The 21,226-nt window shown below is 35.8% G+C and overlaps 1 protein-coding gene across 4 annotated transcripts; it reads left to right on the plus strand.

Moving 5' to 3' along the window:
* The first annotated feature begins 90 nt into the window (after nucleotides 1–90).
* Nucleotides 91–15,547, plus strand: LOC144972807 (heterogeneous nuclear ribonucleoprotein D-like-A). Of its 4 annotated transcripts, XM_078914465.1 has the most exons (10): nucleotides 104–365; nucleotides 2,645–2,685; nucleotides 3,834–3,961; nucleotides 4,092–4,241; nucleotides 6,076–6,207; nucleotides 7,011–7,110; nucleotides 9,003–9,188; nucleotides 14,023–14,055; nucleotides 14,625–14,700; nucleotides 15,431–15,547. In XM_078914465.1, the coding sequence occupies exons 1-9, from the start codon at nucleotides 223–225 to the stop codon at nucleotides 14,693–14,695; spliced, it is 984 nt and encodes a 327-aa protein (XP_078770591.1). In that variant the 5' UTR covers nucleotides 104–222; the 3' UTR covers nucleotides 14,696–14,700; nucleotides 15,431–15,547. The 4 variants fall into 4 exon arrangements, with proteins under 4 accessions (XP_078770592.1, XP_078770595.1, XP_078770591.1 ...); XM_078914466.1 differs by lacking the exon at nucleotides 14,023–14,055 and having other exon boundaries at nucleotides 91–365; XM_078914467.1 differs by lacking the exon at nucleotides 14,625–14,700.
* Nucleotides 15,548–21,226: the final 5,679 nt, after the last annotated feature.

The raw sequence follows: 21,226 nt of genomic DNA on the forward strand, positions 1-21,226 counted from the left end.
CACTTAAAACAAACAAATATAGAAAAAAAGGTGTATTTCTCGCAAAATAACGTCATGCGAGAAGTACCTAATTTTCATTTTTAGTCACGTGATTTCAATTTCTTTCTCTTTCTTTTAGGGACGCCATAAAGCCGAGCGCGTGTGCAACCACCATTTAGTTTTTAGTTTTTAGATATATTTCTATCGTTTTTATCGTGAGTTGTGAAATACAGTTGTGCAAAAATGGCTGATGAGATGCAGCAAGATGTGGGTTTCGATCAGACTGGTGAGAATGCAGAAATGAAAGATGAAATGCAACAACAAATGGCTGAAGATGGACAGGGAAACGGAGTGGAGGACTATGATGATGACACAGAAGATGACAGGTAAGATATGTTCTTTGTTGATTGCTTCATCCCAGTTGTACCGCGTGTCATGCCTGTGAATTGGCTCTAGCAGGGAAGAAAATCGCTTAGTAACTTAAAACACATTCGGTTTTCACTGCACCCCTCCCCCAAGACATCATTTATCAGTATCAGTAGTGGTGAGTGGCAGTGACAGAAGTGCATGCCGGTTGCCGGTATCGGCTTCCTCATTTGGAGTGTCTATTACTATTCACATTCACAGGTCACAAACGTTTGCCCGTCAAGGCCAGTAGAAGTAGCAGGCAGGTACTTTGGTAAAAATATTCAAATTGGATTGAGCTCAATGAATGTGCTTTTCAACACGATTCGATAAACCCAATTTGAATTTGCCTACTGACTGGATAAATGGACCTGTGACTGTGGTGGTGACCTGATTTTTTTGTAATTTTTGAGAGATGGGTCTCAGTCTCAGAAAAAGTGGTGGGCAAACGTTTGTGAATAGTAATCGTTTTGGTGTTTGTGTTTAAATCATTGCCAATTTAGTATATATTTTGATCGTGGATAATTTGGCTTTGGATAATTAAAAAATCGGTAGAAATTCCAGTGACCGTACACGATTTAACTCATCTTCTATAATACCACATTCCAGAAATTTGTTCCGTCCAGTTCCAGCAAAATCCTTACTCAAATCCTAGCGGCCATTTTAGGCCAGTTTTGAAATCCAAAATGGTGGTTACCACAGGAAAAGATAGTTTCACAGATTCACAGTGTAATTCTTCCAACAATTGTCAGTTTCCGACAGCACAATTTTGTTCAAGTGCTGACAATAAATAAAATTCGTAACATCAAAAGACAGAACCAACAAAAAAGAAGATAGTTTTATTTTGTGCCTCGAAAAAATGTTTTAATTCCGTTTCGATTGCTGATTACTTTTTTTTTAAAGAATAATTTTGTTTGCGGTGTCAAAGACAAAACAAACTAGTCAGCTAGGTATATTATCATTCGCTCTGCTAGATGTGGGTGTATTCACTGCTAGTTATGCCACAGATGAGTGAGGGGTGATAGTCGATCACACATTGTCACATGTAGTCAGTAGTATAACACTAACACCCACAGCATGTGACGAGCCGGGCCGTTTCTCTCTATTTTGATACAGAAGTACACACATTTTTCCGTTTGAGAATTATCCTCTCCATTCTTTTTTTTCCCCCGTTTGAAACAACTGGGGAAAAATAATGCGAAATAAACATTTTTCTTCAAAAGGTGATGACCTGGTTTCAGGTCACAAAGTCCGTCAGTAGATAACAAGGCAAATAGGACATTTTTCACCCTTTAAATCTAAATTTCTCATCTTGATTTTCAAAATTTTGGTATCATTAGAATAGGTACTTTGGTTTTAAAAAATTCTAATTGCGTTGACCTCCATTATAAAGTGCTTTTCAACACGATTCTAATGATACCAAAATTGTGAAAATCAGATAAGCAGAAGAAAAGTCATGTTAGTCTAAAGACTGAAAAATGTTGAGAGAGGGTCATGTTTTTTGGGTTTTTTAACCAAGTTATAATGATATCCCTTATTTGATATTTTTTTAATTATCCAAAGCTAAATTATACCTTTTTTTATCCACGATCAGAAGATATACTAAATTGGCATTGATTTAAACAACACCAAACGACAGGGTAATTCATCCTGAAGAAATTAAGACAAAAATATAAAATCCACCCATGAAAAAACAAACAAAAAATTGTGTCACAGCCACTGGGCCATTATGAGTTTGACGGATGCCCTGCCAACTTTTCCTCCCTTTTGACAAATTGTCATTGTCATCGCTGTGCTGCTATTGCTGCTATTCCCCTTACAGTGGCCAGTTATGATAATCTTCTGCAGAATTCCAGGATTTGGGGATTGTCTCAAAAATATGCCTTTGACCAATAGTTAATTTTAAATCTCTTGAATAGAAGGTATTTAAAAAAAAAACATTTTTAGGAAAGGACAATTCGAATAAAGTTTACATTAAGTTTTATCTCTTCTGCTAAGAATTGAGTAGATGTACACTAGTAGCAGTAATATAATAAACAAAACTATATGTTATGTTATGATTTTGGTTTGTTTTTGTTTTTAGTTTGACAGATGAACCGATACATTTTCCTCCTTTTTGACAAATTGCCATTATCATCACTTCATGGTATTAACAATTAAAAAAAAAAGTTTTCTATGTTGTGATTTACCTTTCACATAATGTAGGCACAAGTTTTGGAAGGGCTGTTTTGCAATTTTATTTACTTCTCTTTTTCCACAGAAAATTATTTGTTGGTGGCATCAGCTGGGAATCCACCGTCAGTAAGTATTTGTTCCATCAAGAATGTCTACCTACCAATATATTATTTTTCTGATATTCCTATCAATACTTTTAATGTAGTTTTTAATTCTTGAAATATTATCTTTTTGATTATATGTTTACTGCTTAGTTAAAAGTGGAACAGTTATGTATAAGAGGCTGCAGTGATCCTTTATATTTATATATATAGCGTAAGGATAAATTTTGATTACTTTTCATCCCTCTTCAGATTAACTCTTAGTTCACTTTAAGTGAAAATCAAATTTATTCGATTTTCCATTCATATGACCTCGAGAGTTAAACCCAATCTTTGAGAAGTGATGAAACCGTGGTTATCATACTCAGATGTGTGATTTATTCCAAATGTCTGCATTCAAGCCTCTCTTTTTTTCTCTCGTGTCAGACCTACCACTTGTACAGATTATTATAATGTACCATACATATGTCAACCTGCATCTTTGGTGTATTGACCAGGCATGCCAACCCCAACTTCAATCTGCTTGCACAGCTTAACAGATTTTGTGGGGGGAGGGGGGGGGGGGGTATAACTTTAGGCGGGAGTAGTAGGCACTTGAAGCTTATGGTGTGTATCAACCAGTAGATTTTTTACCAATCAAAACATTTAATTTATGACATCTATGTACATGCTCATTTTTAATTCATTTTTTTTTTTTTTTCCAATTTTGAAAAGTAGCAAAAATCTCTAAGGATTGAGTTAAACTGATAACAACTGTATGCAATTTGACTTATTAGGCACATAGAACGTGCATTGATTGGACATATAATATCCAGAACAATGGTGCTAGGTAGTGAACTTTTATGTATTTGGATTTGAAAAATTGAGTGCGTCTTATACATTAGTAATAGGTTTTTGAACATAATTTGGGCTCTAAATTATGGGATGTGTCCTATCTATGTACTGTACCAATTTTTAGGGGTCCAATTTGGATTTTTAGAAACAAAATTTCAGAGGTAGAGCGATGAAAGTATAGTAATTTTAATCAGAAGTGGAAATGATTCCAATCTTAACCATTTCATCAGTTCTAATGCATTTTAAATTTAAATATCTTATTCATTTTAAAGGGGCAGAGATTGTCTTCTTTGTATGAAATTTGCACTTGTTTAATTTTGTATCTTTAATCATTCTCAGAGGATGTGAGAGAATACTTTGAAAAGTTTGGTAAAGTTGTAACCTGCACCCTCAAGACAGATTATTCAACACAGAAATCAAGAGGCTTTGGTTTTGTCTGCTTTGCTGCTCCAGAGGCTGTTGAAAAGGTATGTCTTAGGCAATAGTTTTATAAAAAGCTGTTATATATTAAGTTGTCCTTCATTGAGTTTCTCTGTGGAGATTGACCCTGATATTTGTCTACTTATTACCAGCTCTTTGTGATGAAATTCTTTTCAGGTTTTGAATCATCCAGAGCAACACAAACTTCACGGTAGAGTCATTGATCCAAAGAAAGCAACTCCTAGGCCAAAGAAGATATTTGTTGGAAAACTTGATCCTGAAACTCCACAAGAAGATGTTCAAGAGTATTTCTCAAAGTTTGGAGAGGTAAGTGGCAATATTTCACAGCTTGGAATTACATTCCATGTTGAGAGAGACTACTTCATAGAAGCCATTCATTCCGTGTAATATTTATTTGTTAGTGTGAGTGAGTACATTTTTTTGCTTATTAAATTTAATTTCTAATGGGCTCTCTCTCTTTTTTTTTTAACTTTTGTTTATTTGTTCTGGAGTATTTTGAAGGCATACAATTTGTGTTCCTCTGCCCTATACAAGGTTGCCAAGTGTCCTGTATATTTACGTAATTCGGTATGTTAAAACATTTCAGTATATTTTCCAACCGCTTTCTGAATGGTAAACGTTAATTACTTAAGTCTTTTTACTGGTGTTCAGTGCTCAGATAGTGGTCGATCGTATTTGTTAGCCTAAAAGTTCATTAAACAGGATGTCCAGTAAGGTCGTAAATTTGACCTCATTATTTTCAATGTTGTAAATTTGCATCTATGGTCATAAAAAAATTGCAATAGCTGAAGATTTAATGATTTCAAATTTTAAAACGTTTCTTGGGGAATTAACTTTGTAAACACATTACAAATGCATAAAATCTAGCCGCCTCCATTAAAAAAATCCTAGGCACCAGCCAGACATTCAGTCCGATCATTAAAATGTCCCTTGGTGGTCATTTTGCTTCCCCAGTGATGATGAGACTCCTCTGATCAGTCTCTAGGGTACTGTGACTATATTAGACCACCGTTAACATGTTCTTGAGTGCTTTATTATTCTAGAACTTTTTACTCTCCAGTCTCCTTCCTTTTTACTGGCGGTGATATGGCCTAAATGTGGTGGACGTACCATCAAACCCCAAAATACAAACCTACCGTCTCGGAAATAAATAAATAAATTGTCCTTATATTACCACCGGGAGTTTGCAATCATGAACTACTGTGACATCATCATCCCTACCACCACTACTACAACACCACGTCATCTCAACCATCACCACTGCTACAACAAACACCATATCATCATTCCTACAACCATCAACCACATCATTAACATCATCAAACTGTATAATTTGGAAATAAGTAAGCTATTGTCTATCGCAATGATTGGAGAAAAAATATCCTCTTTTTTTTTTTTTTTTGTGGATAGTTATTCTCACCGGTGGTATTGAGGAGTTATCCAAGTGATATTATATTTTTTAACCAGTGAGTGAGGATACCTCTTTTGTTGCAAGCAGATTAGTAAGTCTACTTATGATAACCTCTGAGATCATTGTAACTTTGTAACCGTATTGTGCAGAGACTCCTACCCTTCTGTTTTCACAGAGTCATACCGCTTAGTTGGTATACATTCAACAATTCCGCATTTCAATAGGGGGAATTTTTTTTTTTTAAATCATATCTGGTAAAAAGAATGTTTTTTTATCAGCGTTATATATTTTGTCATCTTCCTCTATGCTCAATCAATACGCATTTTGTTTGATCAATCCCTTCGAAATGTGTGCAGTTGATATCAGATATATTTTAAGGGGGTCAATGACTTCGGGGTATTATTATGTTGGCTCCAATATGTGAGATCTATTACCGACTTATTGTTATATGTTGGCTCCAATTTGGAGCATTATTCAGTGCAGTTGGCCACTCTCCCTATTTATCAAGACGTTTCTTTTGCACGGCATATTGTTCCTGAAATTTGTAATTGAAGGTGGCATATCTGTAATAATAGCATAACATGTATTTTGGATCATGCCTTTTTATATCAATTTTGTTTTGGTCATAACCACAAACACCCGTGCAAATGGTGAAGTAAGAAAGTATTGATTTAAGGCAATTATTTCTTATTAATCTAAAGGTGGAAATTTTTAAAATTATTATTTCAGGTTGAGAAAATTGATCTACCATATGACAAGACAAAGGAAAAACGCAGAGCTTTCTGCTTTGTCGAGTTTAAAAAGATGTCTTCATTCAAAAAATGTTTAGAGGAAACTTCACACAAGATCAAATCACAGGAGGTATGTTAAAAACTTTGTGTGATCTGTTATTTGCTTATCTTGTTAATATGATCTCAAAGTTCAATATATTTATTGCCAGACTTAAATCAATTCTTCAAAGAGGCTGTAATGGAAACTAAGGGTTCTTCCAGCTCCTGATTAAATTTAATCACATCAAGTCCAGATTCATCTTGCTGATTGGAACGTTGAAGATAATGACATTAAGGATTTCTCACCTTGCTGAATGGAAAGTTGAAGATAAAACTCTTGTACCATTTCAAAATTCTTTCTTGGGGTTTCAAAGTGAACAATTCTCTTAAGTGGAACAATTGCTTTATCTGGATGTTTTTCTCACCACTGATGAGATTTTGTTCCGCTTTCCTGCAGGAGACAGAATTGGTGGAACAAAGAAGCATGGAGTGATGTGGGCCTCGAGGTACCATAAACTCTAAGTGGCCAATGCCTTTGCAAATTAATTTTTAATTTAATTTTATTTATTTCAAATTTGTTACATTCTATTAATTGATAATTCAATTTTCTCTCATTTTTATAACAGGTAATTTTTCTCATATCAATTATTTACTATCCCTGAAAAGTAAGATAAGTTAACTTTTTTAGTATTAATATAAGATATTTATGGGGAAAATAAATTTTATTAAAAGAGGCATGGGACAAATTTATAAAGCTTTTTCTCACAGGTTTCTTAAATTGTTAATTAATATAAATGTGTCCCATATCTCTCAGGGGACGGGGTCAAACTAAACTCTTATTCTAGTATATAGATCAAAATGTTCATTCCAGTAATATTCAGATCTGTATTTCAGGTTGATGTAAAGAAAGCAACTCTACAACAACAAGGTGGTGGCATGAGAGGTGGCCAAAGAGGCCGTGGAGGTTTTGGGCCGGGTGCTCGTGGAGGCAGAGGTTAGTTTTATATGATTTTCTTGGGTTCGGATCTTATGCGACCATTGTTTTTAATACCCCCAGCTTAAAGTCCTGATGGTCATTTACTCAAATTTATTTAATTTTTCAAACCACCACCACCCCCCCCCCCCCCCCCCTCTCTCTCTCTCTCTCTCTCTCTCTCTCTCTCTCTCTCCTCTCTCCTCTCTCTCTCTCTCCTCTCTCTCTTTCTCTCTTTCTTTCTTTGCACAGGGTTGACAATTTTGGACAGAACCAGATTTCTTTTTTATAAATAAGTTCGTTATTTGAAGGGCCATCATTTTTTGAATCTCCTTAATATCCTTCGAAAATGGTGTTTTTAACGTTAAGTTTGCAAAGAGTATAAATTTTAATTATGTTGGTTATAATTTTTTGCCCCACGTAATTATTATGATCCCATTACTAATTTTCGATTTGTTTGGTGGTTTAACATTTTCAAAATATTCTTTTCATGATTAATTGTGTTGTTTTTTGTTTTGTTTTTTATCTACCTTTCCGTCTTTCCCCCATGGATGAAAGTTCGCCGGCATATGCCGGAAATTCCGTTTTTTTAGTAAATGTAATAATTGCCTTCCGGCATTTTGACTCTTCTGCCGGCTTTATCATTATTGCACCGCCGGAAATACCGATGTGTAGACTGTTTAATATTCTTTCAAAGGTGACAATTGAACACATGTGTCACTTTTCTTTCATGCATTTGATCTGTTTACACACCAGCTGATGAGTCGCATTTTGTACTAGTACTACATCTAACTTTTCAGTTGGTTATTAAACGCTGGTTTTCACTATGACCTTTCACACAACTTTTGAAGATTTGCATTGAATTATGCATATAACCTTATTTTATACTTCAAATGGCCTCAGATCTCATTTAAGCTTCTACTTTTTGTTAAATAGAACTTGTCAAGTGAAAATAAAATAGAACCAACATCTCTGACAATGAAGCCTTCAATCAAGGACTGTATTGCCAATAAGCATAAACATAAATGGGTTATTTCCCTTTATAATACAACTAAAAATACTTTATTTTGATTGTTTACATTTATAAAATTTTTTTTCTTTAATATTTTGTATGAGTCTAATTTTTAAAATTATTATTATTAGAATGGGGAGCTGTAAGAATGCACTAAAAAATGCACTAAGACTATTTTTGGGGTATTCAACTTGTATATCACATAGGTGGGTATTTCCCATTTTTGAACCAAAAGTAGTAGTAGTTGTAGTATTCGTAGTTGCCACCACTGCTACAAGCATCACAGCATTGACACTGCCACAACCATTATCACCACGATCACTAGAGCATCATCACTACTACAACCTATACCAACACTAGCATCAAAACAAGTACCATGGTTGGGGTCTCTTGATCACTTCTTTGGGGTGTTTCGAATTGTAATAGCCCTTGGTATTGCAATTTCTGAGCCTTTTACTATACAAATTTAAAGTGATGGCTTATCTTTGTGTCTCCATAAACCAGGTAATACTGTAATAACTAGAGATTGCTTCGAATGAGTGTTTAAATGATAGAGATCATTTTGCTTTGGGTTTGGTGTTAGCTTTTATATAAATTTTGTTTTCAATCATGCAGACTAAATCCTTTTTCCTTTTTTTTTTTTTTGTCTTTAAAAAAAAAAAAACACATTTAGGGTAATAGAATTATATGTACTTCACTCTGGGAAGGTTGGCACTCAACTGGCTAGTCGTAGATCGCAAATAATTAAATTAACACCTTTTTCAGACAAACCGGCTTCACCGGTCTGTCTTTCAGGCAAATTGATCCACGTTAACTTTCACCCATGCTTTCCCCCCCCCCCCCCCCCCCCCCCCCCCCCCATTTTAGTTTTGTTTACTTAAGCTCTTCTCTTTCATTAAAGGTGGTGGCTTCCAGGGACAGTATGGTGGCCAATATCAGAACAACTACTACCCATCAGGAGGATATTATGATCCCAACTATTATGATCAACAGTACTACAATGACCCTTACTATAATAACAATTATTATGGGGGATGGAATGGTGCCGGATACAATCAAGGATACAGCAATTATGGCGGTGGATATGGTGAGTTCTGAGTTTTTGTTTTTTTTACTGCATAAATTAGGGGCATATTTCAATTAAAAGTGCGTTTGCTGCCTTGGTGGGACCTTAGGAATGCATTTTTATCCCATTTGTGATTAATTCATAATTTGTGCAGAATGAAAAGCACGATGCCCCTACCCCTTCGTCCTGATTGTTATGCATTATATCGGAAAGTTGTCTACCAGACAGTGTTAGATTTTTTAAAATGCCAGCCTCATCTCCATCTTACACACTCTCCGCTACTCCGAGAAAAACAACCTTGTTCGAAAAGTCCTTAAAAGTGATATTATCATTGCCTTTTTCACCCTGTGTCAGGGTATAGGCCACAGACAGTTTCCATCCCTCGCTATCCAATGCTTTTTTAAAATCCCATTCCATGTCTTATCACTTCTCTGTATATCAGCTTCTTTAATTCTTCTCCAAAAATCTGTATCCTCCTTATACAGGTGAGATGCTCCATTCATTTTCAGGTGTTAGTTTTTTTTCTTCTCTCAAAGTCATTTGGGATCACTGGTTATGTACTTATTGAATCCAGGGCAATGACTATAGTGTCAGATTGAGGAGTTCTGAGATTTTTTTCTCCATTGTATCCGAGTTGCACTATATCAGAGCAGGTTTTCCGCTGATTATTAAAATCCGATGGTTATTCTTTCTCTAACAAATTTAGAATGTGCTATGTTATATGTAACTAACTGTCTCAAAAGTATTGTCAATTGGACCTGATTTAAAGAATAAAACGGAATTTGTGCTGGACACCTTGAATACATGACTAATCTTGCATGTTTGTTCATTACAGTAACGCAAATGTCTTGAGGAATTTTACATATTTTGATTGATGTGGTTTTAATTCATTTGGCTCCTGTTTCATCGATCGAAATGGTAGATGTTAAACAGCGTCTTTTAATTCAAGATTCTGATCTCATAAGGTTTAAATGGGGAAAATAATTTTGACTGGTAATCAGAAGGTCTGAGGTTCAATGTTGAGGAATTTCCGGAATAGTTTTTTTTTTCTAGTATTATTCTTGCTTGCTTTGTCTGGCACCTTTCATACACAGTTGTTCGGAACTGCTCCTAATTTTTAATTTGATACTTTCAAAAAGATAAAAATGGAGCAACTCAAATGTCATCATCCTCGTCCTCTTGTGTTCATTGTATGTGTTATTTGATGCAAGCGAGGGTTAACAGCGTAAAATGAAATCGTGTACCATTGGGAAGGATGTCGGTAATAAAATTGTCCCAACTAAGCCTTTGTGGTGTAATGGTAGTTTGTCTGACCGGGAAGGTCTGGGGTTCAATCCCCAGTCAGGTCGACTGATTTTTTTTTCCCTTGTATTTTTCTTTCTTGCTTTGTCCAGTACCTTTCATACACACTTGTTCAGATGTTTATAAATTTGATTCCAATTTAGTACAGTCGTAGCTACCTGGTACACCGTCGTTGTCGTTGCATACAAGTCATTCTGGTCACTGATTCCGTGAATTGTTAATTGGAACAAATTATAAGGCCACACGTGTGCCTTCTTAAAGAAAAGGCCGAGTCTGTATATCACAAATTCAGACTTTTTCTTTCAGATGCAGAATAGGTGTGTGTTTTTTTTTTGTTTTTTTTTTTGTGGGATATGTTTTCATGTGCAGATCTAACAAATGAAAGAATGAGTGATCATGTTTGATGGTCACATTTATATTGACCGTGTCATTCTCTAACCCGATGACTGGTTTCGATAAGTTTTACAGGAGATGCAGAGAATAAAAACCACCGGCTGCACACGTTCTTGGTGCAAAGTAATATATGGCCAGGCGGAGTTATATCAGTTTTTATTCTCTATTGTCTTCTGCACTTCATTTCTTATCTGATACCGTCAATAGAGATTTATTACACATAAATAGATTAAGACACTTGAAACCATACTCCACCACTAACAATTACATAATTACAATGGTTGTGGGATGCCTGATAAGGAACAGAAGCTAACAGAACAGGTCGTTCCCTGAGGCTGTAGGTTTGTCAAATGTAGTAAACTATATGATAGACTTGGTTGTAAGTCGTATATTTAATGGACATGGATCTTTTGAAGGCATGAAATGATTCCGTTCTTATTCCTTGGAATAGTGACAACTTTTATTTTTGGTTGATTGTACTTAAGAGAGGTAAACAAATACATTAAAGTTGATATTCCAATGCAGCCATGTGCCATTGGATGTTGGACTCAATATTTGATTTTTCTCTTTTTTTTAAATTTATTTTTGCTGCCACTTGAAGAGATATAGTCTGTATTTATGGATATTTTTTCTCCACCTAAGCTGTAGGTGTCATTGGTTGAAAATGTCATTTTTGTGAGAATTGGACGTGTTCTGTGTGATATATTATTTTTTTATGTATTTGAAGTTGACAGTTTATAGAAATCATGCATAGATGTGGCAGGTCTGATATCAGATATGCCTAGATACGTTTTTATAAAATCTTGTTCCCCCACAGAACCCAATCTAATACATATTAGTGACAGTTGCAACTAAGCATGCACACCGGTATTGTGGTTGCCTCAAATTATTTTACCTGGAAAACGGTGGTTGTTGTGTTTTATTTGCTTGGGAATCATGTCTGTTTTTCACTTTTGGAACTAATACAAATTGTAGAAGTTAATGGCTAAAGGCCTCATCATTTCTTCTTAATTTTTCCCCCCTACTTTTCTCTTTTCTTCCTTTAAAATTGGTTTTTATAAGTGTAGGGATAAGTTTTATATCCGCAGTTTATAGAGGGTTTTTTTTGGGTTTTTTTTTTTTTAACTACCCGATAAAGTGTTGAAATAGCTGTAAAAAATCAGACTTTTGTTGTTTTTTTCCCGCATAATGTTAAGAAATTATTCCAAGTTTTCTGTGACACACACAATTGGGTTACCGAATTATAACATTTAAAGTAAAACCAAGCAAAACACTGTACACGATTGATGTTGAACGCATAATTTCCAAACCAATAATGGCAAAGACAAAGTGAAAGTATGTGTCTCCATGATTTAAAATCAACTACAGCAAGTAGACTACCAATGAGAATATTAAAAAATCACCAAACATGAAGTCTATACATTTGTGGTATAAGAACATAGAAGGGACAGGTAACGTGAATGGTACTTTGACGAAAAGAATAAAGTCTGTGGCAGCCATTTCAGTTCAATGATGTCTTTTGAAAACAAACATCTTTGTCTTCTATCCCCTTATATCTATTTTCCAATATGCTTTCTGTCTTTTGTCTTTCCTTGAAATAACTTGGTTTTGTCCCGACCCTGACTAGGAGGGATGCAGTCAAATGTATAGAGACGTGATATTTTTTGTCTTGTAAACCATCTCTCTAATTATTCACTGTATTGCATAAGAAATGATTTATAAACATTTGAGTGTTTTCCTCTTAGTAGGTACCTTATGTCTGAATGGGACTTCTAGGTATTGTGTTCTTGGTATCATTTGATCCATTCCCCTTTTTCTTACTTTTTCTCATATGCTTTTGATTGTTAATCTATAACATATTTGACTATCCCGTTTTCTTCCGTTTTACTAGTGTTGATATGACCTAAATATGTTGCAAGCGTCGTAAAACCCTTGAAAACAAAACGTACCAGATGCGTTTATTATTTTTCTAATTTCTACATCAAGAAATCGCTTGGGTCAAATTTCTTCCTTTTTCCAAAAGTGCTACTGTATTGTCAGGGCTTATAGCATCTTCCTGCAATTTTCACCACAAATAACTTGTAGTGTGATTGGACTGTAGGCAAAAAACTGGATGTTTCTATCATTTCTAGTTATTTTCATTCTTTATTAGGTAGTAAAAATAAAGAGAAAAACAACCACCGTGTATATTGCTTACTGGTTTGGATCTATACAATGAATCGATTGAATGTCTGTATTTCTGAGCTCGGGGTTTTTTGGTGGGTTTTTTTAGAGCTAAATTTGGTAATATCTCATATTTCACCTCATGTATGATTGAAATAGGGATTTGTAGGCTTGCACCATCTTGAACAGTCTAAAAGGTTTATCTTTTGGAGGCTAATTTTGTATTTAATTTTTGCATGTAAACCATCTGTCTTTGGCATGATAATTAATTTTTACTGTCTTCTGAACATATTCCCTTTTACTGATCCTGAAAGAATAGTTCTGGTTGACAAGATAAACATCCTCAAAATTTGTTTTATCTCGACTTCATCTCTTTATATGCTACTATGTGATGCTAGCCTCACCTCATTATTTTGAGATCAAACCACTCGACTTACTTCATATTCATAGTACAGCTCGACAATTGTTAGGGTTAAGTTATTTGTGCATTCCTAATTCCTTGGTCAATAATACATGCCTTGTTTTTTACTTTCTGTTCAGTCTTGGGACAGATCCTCTAATTTAATGCCAAACGGGGGGTGTGACTTTGGTTGTTGACATTGTTCATGCAACTCTTCTATTATACATTGTTGTACCAACGTTTTCATATTAAACTTTTATCTGACATATAGATATATGTTTTTCAATGACTTTAAAATCTGTATACATTTTATTAACAAGTTTGTCTTATTCACCTCATATGCTGTAGTCTTTTTGATCACGGTTGCTTGTTTGCTTAGTCAAAATTAGAATGTTGGACTTTTGTATAATTTAAAAGATATTTTTTGAACAGATTATTCTTATAAGGTTAAAATTGAATGGATAAAAATAGTGGGGGTGGGGGTAATCATGGTGTGGTTTATGTTAATTCTTAGTCGCAGATTTTAGACTTATGGCGCCTAGAATCTGAGTGGCTTACAGGAATTTTACAGGTGTGTTTAATGAATTATTTTTTAAGGTTACGATGAATGGGGCTATGGACATGGAGGAGGTGAGTGAATCAACTTTTTTGGATCATTACACCATCCTTTTCCATCCATGAATCTGAGTTTCATTCTTTTGATTTGTATGCAAATATTATTGATTTGGGGAGAAACCTTTCCTTTTTAAAAGTTTTTTCTCCCCTCTTTAACTGCGGGATTGGTATTGTCTTGTTCGCATGTCTTTTGATTTTATTTCTTTCAGTTCATTTGTTCAGTTCATCATTTTCTGCTCTTTGATGAGCACTTGTATTGCTTTTTTGTTTTTTGAGGTTGCCATTACTTGGTCAATAGCTCTGTTATGTTTTATTTTCAAAACGAAATTATTGTGAAGTTGGGATTAATTGTGTTTTCCTTGTTTGTACTTGTTTTGTTTTGACTCAAGTTACATCCGTCCTGCCTGTAATATGATCATTGTATCAATTTTCCAGTTTTAAGTGAATTGGGTGACTATTAGACTACTTTCATAATGTTATGGCTAAATCCCTCTCTTTTATATATTTCCCCCCCCCCCCCCTCCATTGCCCGTCGTTTGGTACAGTAAATATTAATGGATTCTCTGGTTCTATTCTTTTGGCAGGTAACCAGCCAAATTATGGTAAAGCCCAAAAGAGAGGCGGAGGTCAAGGCTTTCATCCTTACAATCGATAGGCCGGGTAGATATTTTCACTTTTTCATCACTGTCGTAATGTCTTGTTTGTTTTTTTTCCCTCATTTTTGTATCCATTTAAAAAACAAATGCGTTTGTCTTTTTTTCTTTTTTTTAAAAGTCAGTACAATTAAGTAGTTTAGCTTGATGTCATTTTTTTCTTTTTTGAGAGCATAAACCTGTATAGGGTTTCCCCCTGGTTTACTGATTTTTAAAGATTTTTTTTCTGAAAATGTAAATGTTAATTGAGGGTGTGTGGTGATGGATGTGGTTGTATTATGGCGGGACGTGATTAGCTTGTCTGTCTTCATGTCTCTTGGCGCATGTTTTAGATATCCTGATTTGTTACTCAATTCCCCCGACTTCTTTAAGCAATACACCTCAAATTACACTTGGTTTGTTACCATATATGCTTTTTTGTTGTAGTGGTTCATTATCACTGCTCCAAATAGGAGGGTTATCAGCTTTTCAAAGGTTATTTTTCCCCTCTCCTGTAAACCTATTATTTGAAAGATTAATCTTTTATTAGAATGCCTTGGCTTATTTAAATGTTTGACTGCTTTATTATGGTTTGTTTTTGCATTCCATTTTCCCCACTCCTCAATAGCCATTGGCAAGAAGTATGTGGAGGTGTATTGCTGCCGTGAATAATATTTGCTTTACATACGATTTTTTCTTTTCAATGATCTCTGTTGTTTTTTTTGTTTCCTAATATTGTCTTTTATCTATCTTTTCAGACTACAAATGATGGGGGGAATCATCAATGATCTGGATGTTGTATCATATTTTGATTTTATGTCACCATTAGTCATTTTTACATGTTTTACTGAATTAAACATAGCTATGTTTTTATACATCAGATTTTTTCCCGTTTCTTTTGTGCATTTAGACTGCACAATTGTGCTTTAGGATTACGGCGAAAGCAACTGAAATCTAACCTTAAGGACCGAGTTATCCAATTCTGTTTAGAAATGACAGGTTGTGCATTCTCACCAGTATCTGGTGTAGATCTGCCACTGGTGGGGTCTTTTGTTCTCCCATGGTGGGCAGATCACTTAATAATGTCATCTATTCCCCTGTATGTTTTCTGAGCTGCTTTCTCTCTTTGTCTTGGAGTGGGATCATTTGGTTTTGCAGTTTCTATGACAGACGCAAACCCACATGTTAATGTGGGTGGGGTTCCTGACCACTCAAACCGGGAGGGAAGCACCTGTATCTTCTATCCCCCTATGTCTGTTTCCTACACACGCTTTCTGTCTTTGTCTTGGAATGATGTTAGTACTTGGTTTTGCCCTGGCTCTGGCTGGGAGGGGAATCAGTCCAATGTGTATTTATTGGTTTGTAAACATTTGGGTGTATTCCTCTTATTGGGGACCTGTGCTTGCCTTGATGAAACTTTAAGGTGATTTCAAACTAAGTACACTGGAATTTACATCTGTTCCCTATTTGAACCCTTCTATGAGAGAGAGGGAGAATTGATGAATTTTTTTTTTTTTTTTTTTTTTAATGTTTTATAATTAGACACGTTGTATTGAATACTATTAACCTGTCATCTGCATTTTTTGCGGCCGCAAATAACAGGGCGATCCGCAAATTTTGGCAAATTTCCCAAAATTGGCAAATTTTGGGAAAATTGGCAAATTTTTGGGGGAAAAAGAAGCGAAAACAAAATAACGGGAAAAAAAGTGCGAAACTTGAGAAATGTTGCAGCTTTGCCTGGGCCCAAACCAAGGGAAGCTACTCTCTACGGATAATTATCCTTTAAAATCTTTGTAACAACGCTATTCACAGTCCAGTGGTGCCAAAACTCCGGTCTGGAGCAAAAAATTCCGGGCTCCGGGCAACTTCCGTCAAATTCCAGTGAGGTCAATTTGTTCCAAGGATACCTCCCCCCCTCTCCAACCACATCATCATCACTACCACTACTACTGCAATCACTACCACAACTACCATCACTATTACAACCACCACCACATCATCATCACTACCACTACTACTACAACCACCACCACATCATCATCACTACTACAACTGCTACAACCACCACAATCAAATCGTCATCACGACCACTACTACTGCAACAACCACTACCACATCATCATCACTACCACTACTACTACAATCACCACTACCACATCATCATCACGACCTCTACTACTACAACCACCACCACCACATCGTCATCACTACCACTACTACTACAACCACCACCATTACATCGTCATTACTACTACAATCATCACTACCACTACTGCAACCACCACCACCACATCATCATCACTGCAACTACCACTACTACTACAACCACCACTACAACATCACTACTACTACAACCACCACCACCACATTATCACTACTACTACAAGCACCATCACCACTTCATCTTCATCACTACTACAACCACCACCACCACATCATCATCACTACCACTACCACCACCTTCACATCATCATCACTACTACTACAACCACATCATAATCACTACAACTACTACAACAACCGCCACTACATCATCATCACCACCACTACTACTACCACCACCACCACCACATCATCACTATCACTACTACTACAACCACCACCACCACATCATCATTACCACTACTACTACTACAACCACCACCACCACATTATCATCACTACCACGACTACTACTACAAACACCATTACCATAATATCATCACTACCATTTGTACTACAACCACCATCAACAACACTACCACCACTACTACAATCACCACCACATCGTCATCACTACAACTACTACTTCAACCACCACCACATCATCACTACCACTACTACTACAACAACCACCACTATCACATCTTCATCATCACTACTACTATTACTACAACCACCAACACCACATTATCGCCTGTACTACAATCTCTACCATTAGGTTTTGGCGCTTTACTTCATTTGAAATAAGGAAATTTTGGGATTGTATTTGGCAATGTGTCTATGTATCATAATATCTGGGTGGGGTCTTGACCTCCCATAGTGGGCAGGGAGGTACTTACTGTGTCTTCTATCCCCCTAAATCTGTTTTCCAACTTGCTTTCTGTCTTTGTCTTGGAATGAGATTACTGTCCTGGCCCCGGCATGTTTGCCTTACTGAGAGGGAAACAGTCAAATGCATAGTTATTAGTTATTGTTTTGGGAGATGATATTTTTTTCCTTGTAAATCATCTCTCTGTTATGTATTATTATATTTGTTATTTTTAACGTCTAATGAAATGTAAGCATTTGAGTGTATTTCTCTTTGTTGGATCTTGTGCTTGTGTCTAGGTGAGACTTATACTTATAGGTGATCCCAGACTAAGTACATTGATGGTATGCTCTTGGAATCTGCATCTGATCCCTATTTGTTCCCAATTCCCCTTTGTCTTCCTTTCTCTTGGGTGCTTTAATTGTAATTCTAGAACTTTCTACTATCCCATTTTCTTCCTTTTTACTGGCGCTGATATAACCTAAATGTGTTGCAAGCGCCGTAAAACCCTCAAAAACAAAACAACAAACATGTATCATAATATAATTCTAATCAGTTATATATTTAGAACTTTACAATATGTAAACACAATGCCAAATACCATTCCAATTCCTTTTTCTTGTGTGCGGAAATTCCTCTTTCGGCGTTGAAATTCCGAGTGGTGTCTGAAACTCCTGTGAACCAAATTTAAAGTTGGCATCTCTGACAGTCATTTCATTTCTCAAGTCAAATAAATCTCTTTTATATATATTTTTTCTGTATCGCGTGTTAATTTTTACTGAAACGCTTAGTTCTTCTCGGCAAATTTTGGTCTTTTTGGCAAATTTCTTGGCAAATTTTGGGTGTTTTTTTGGCAAATTTTAGGTCTCAATTTGGCAAAAAGTGCAGATGACAGATTAACAAATTCAGAACAATCAAAACAAAAAAAATCAAAAAGGAATAAAAAAATAAAGACAAGACTTATAAAACTTATAAAATCGCCAAATGTACTATCATGCTACAGCAAAAAGGTACATAAATATTTACACCCATTTGCTCCATCCCCTTCCCTTTCGATCATCTTCTCATCCATGGCCACCATGTGTCTTGTGCTATTTTTGACATTTGGCCCAGTGTATCTAGACTAACGTCATAGATAAAGGAGTGTCAATAAAATTCATGCCACTGAGCAGAGGTGTCAAAAAGTGATAGAAGGTAGCAGAAAATGTTTGACATGACAAAAACAACGGAACATTTATGAAAAAATCCGCGGAAGATAATCATCACTGGTACCCACAAAAAAATTTTTAATGTTTTATTTTTTAATGAAATTTTTTTTTTTGTTGCAAAATCTCAAAAATTTGCTAAAAATTGCAAATTTTGCGGCCGCAATGCAAATCGATTTTTTGCCATTTTTTTGCCTGCCGCAAGCGATGCAAAAAACTGCCATGACAGAATAGAGATATGCATGACACTTGCTTTTGGATCGGAAGGTCCTGAGTTCGACCCTCGCTCGGGCAATAAGTTGAGTTCCTTGGAAGAGCTCTTTACTCACTTCTCACCGTACCGGTGAAAATGAGTTGACAGCGTTGTCAGGAAAAAAAATATAATAGCGCCTAACAGGCGTCATGTTTCGTTCTACATGTTGTTGCTGTTGGTCAGGACCCTTGTAAAGCGCTTTGAGCACATTTAGTGGCTATTGCGCTATACAAAAGCTCAGTTTTAAACATAGAAAGAAAGAAGGGAGAAGACACGACGAAATAGAAATAGACAGAAAAAGATCGAGAGACAACCGACATAGGAACATAGAGATTTATGGGAAAAATAGAGAGGAAGAAGAATGAGAAACAGGGAGTGGGACAGAATCAAGCAAGAAGGGTGGGGGGGGGGGGAGAGAGAGAATAAAATTGAGAGATAGATAAAGAGAGAGAAAGGCTTTTAAGAAAACAAAAGAGGAAGAAATTAGAAGAGAAAGAGAATGTGTGAAGAAATGAAAGCGGATGGTAGCGAGATAAAGAGAGGAAAATATTAAGGAGGGAGAGAAGAAATTAAGAGATAAAAGGGGGAAAATATGACAGAGAAAGAGAAAATGATATGCTTTTTATTTTACGGCCTTTCCCTCAATTGCCCTGTGCGTATTTCACGCCTACCTCATTTGCATAAGCACTGAAGGTCGGCTAGACACTTTTTATACGACCTGAAGGACGAATAGACACTCCGATTTTTCACCAGATCTAGTGACTTGCGTTGGGCTCTACATTTCTAAAGAGATGGTTTTATTTCAAACTTTACAAAATCGTATTTCTAGATTTGTCCAACGGAAAATGTATTGATTAAAAACAGAGAAGAGTTGTTTCTTTGTGTGCGTCAGTTCTCTTTCCATCGGCATCATAGAGAGTACCTATCACTATCATCATGGTTGGTGGGTTTTTTTGTTTTGTTTTGTTTTTGTTTTTGTTTTTTGTCTGTTTTTGTTTTTTGGGGGGAGGGGGGGAAGGATAGTAATGCCCGCCCACTCTAGGAAGACACGAGCCGCCACTGCTTTTACTTTTATGTTTCCGTTGAGTTGTCCCCTTGAATGTCTGGGCCGTCTATTATGACGCTTTTTACTGTAAAACTGATGTTTGACTGTCAGTTCCATCCGTCGATTATGCCGGCGTGCGTGTTCGTGATGTCTTGAGTTAATAAAGTTGTTTCGCACACTTCAAGCATTCAAGTGTTTCTGTTCTCTACCTTCGTCCCAATCGTAATTGTTTGTCTTTAAGGACATAATTTTGTCTCTAAAATATTAAACATTCCTTGACAGAGAATAAACGTCAAAGTAAAATTAAAACACTCTCCGGGGTAGTCCGAGGCACAAAGTGTCCTGACCCAGGGTTGTTTGATGGCCGAGGTATGACATTATTAAAAATCCCCTCACCAAATCCTTGTTTGAAGCTTTAAGTGTGATCGTTGTAGTTTTTAACAGCACACAAATTGCCAAGAGAATAAGATCTCAAATTAGTTACAAAAAAGAATAAAGTTCACGAAAACCACATGAATATTTTATTAAAGTACAGTAGGTACCATCAAAAATTATAATAATTTTTTGATAGTTTAAAACAAGAATAAACACCCTAAATATTGTTATTTTAATTGATAACTAGGGTCGGTAAGTGGATGTTTTAATGATTGAACAGTCTAAAACACCCACACTTTTTTGGTTTTCATTAACCTTTCATTCTTTTTGGGTGACTTCCCAGCCTTGGTTTATATATTAAACGGAGTGTTCATTTTATCACTTTATCCGTATGATTTATTTCATTTTTTTATTAATTTCTTATCTGGTTTGTGTCTTGGTGTCTCCTTATTGCTTTAAAATAAAAAGAAGATAAGTGACGAATTTATACTTCCCATTCGTGGGGCCATGTTGTTACTATGACAAAATGATTATTTGCCCTAGTTATAACTATTGTAGATTTTGACGGTCGAAGATGTGATATCGTTTTTATTAATAATCGCACAGGAATACCGCCAACTGATAGTTTATAGTCAAAAGACAACATAAGGATTCGTCCCAGTGTGT

Source organism: Berghia stephanieae, chromosome 5, assembly GCF_034508935.2.
Source record: "Berghia stephanieae isolate SIO BIC M18660-M18661 chromosome 5, UCSD_Bste_1.3, whole genome shotgun sequence".
Taxonomy (NCBI): Eukaryota; Metazoa; Mollusca; class Gastropoda; order Nudibranchia; family Aeolidiidae; genus Berghia; species Berghia stephanieae.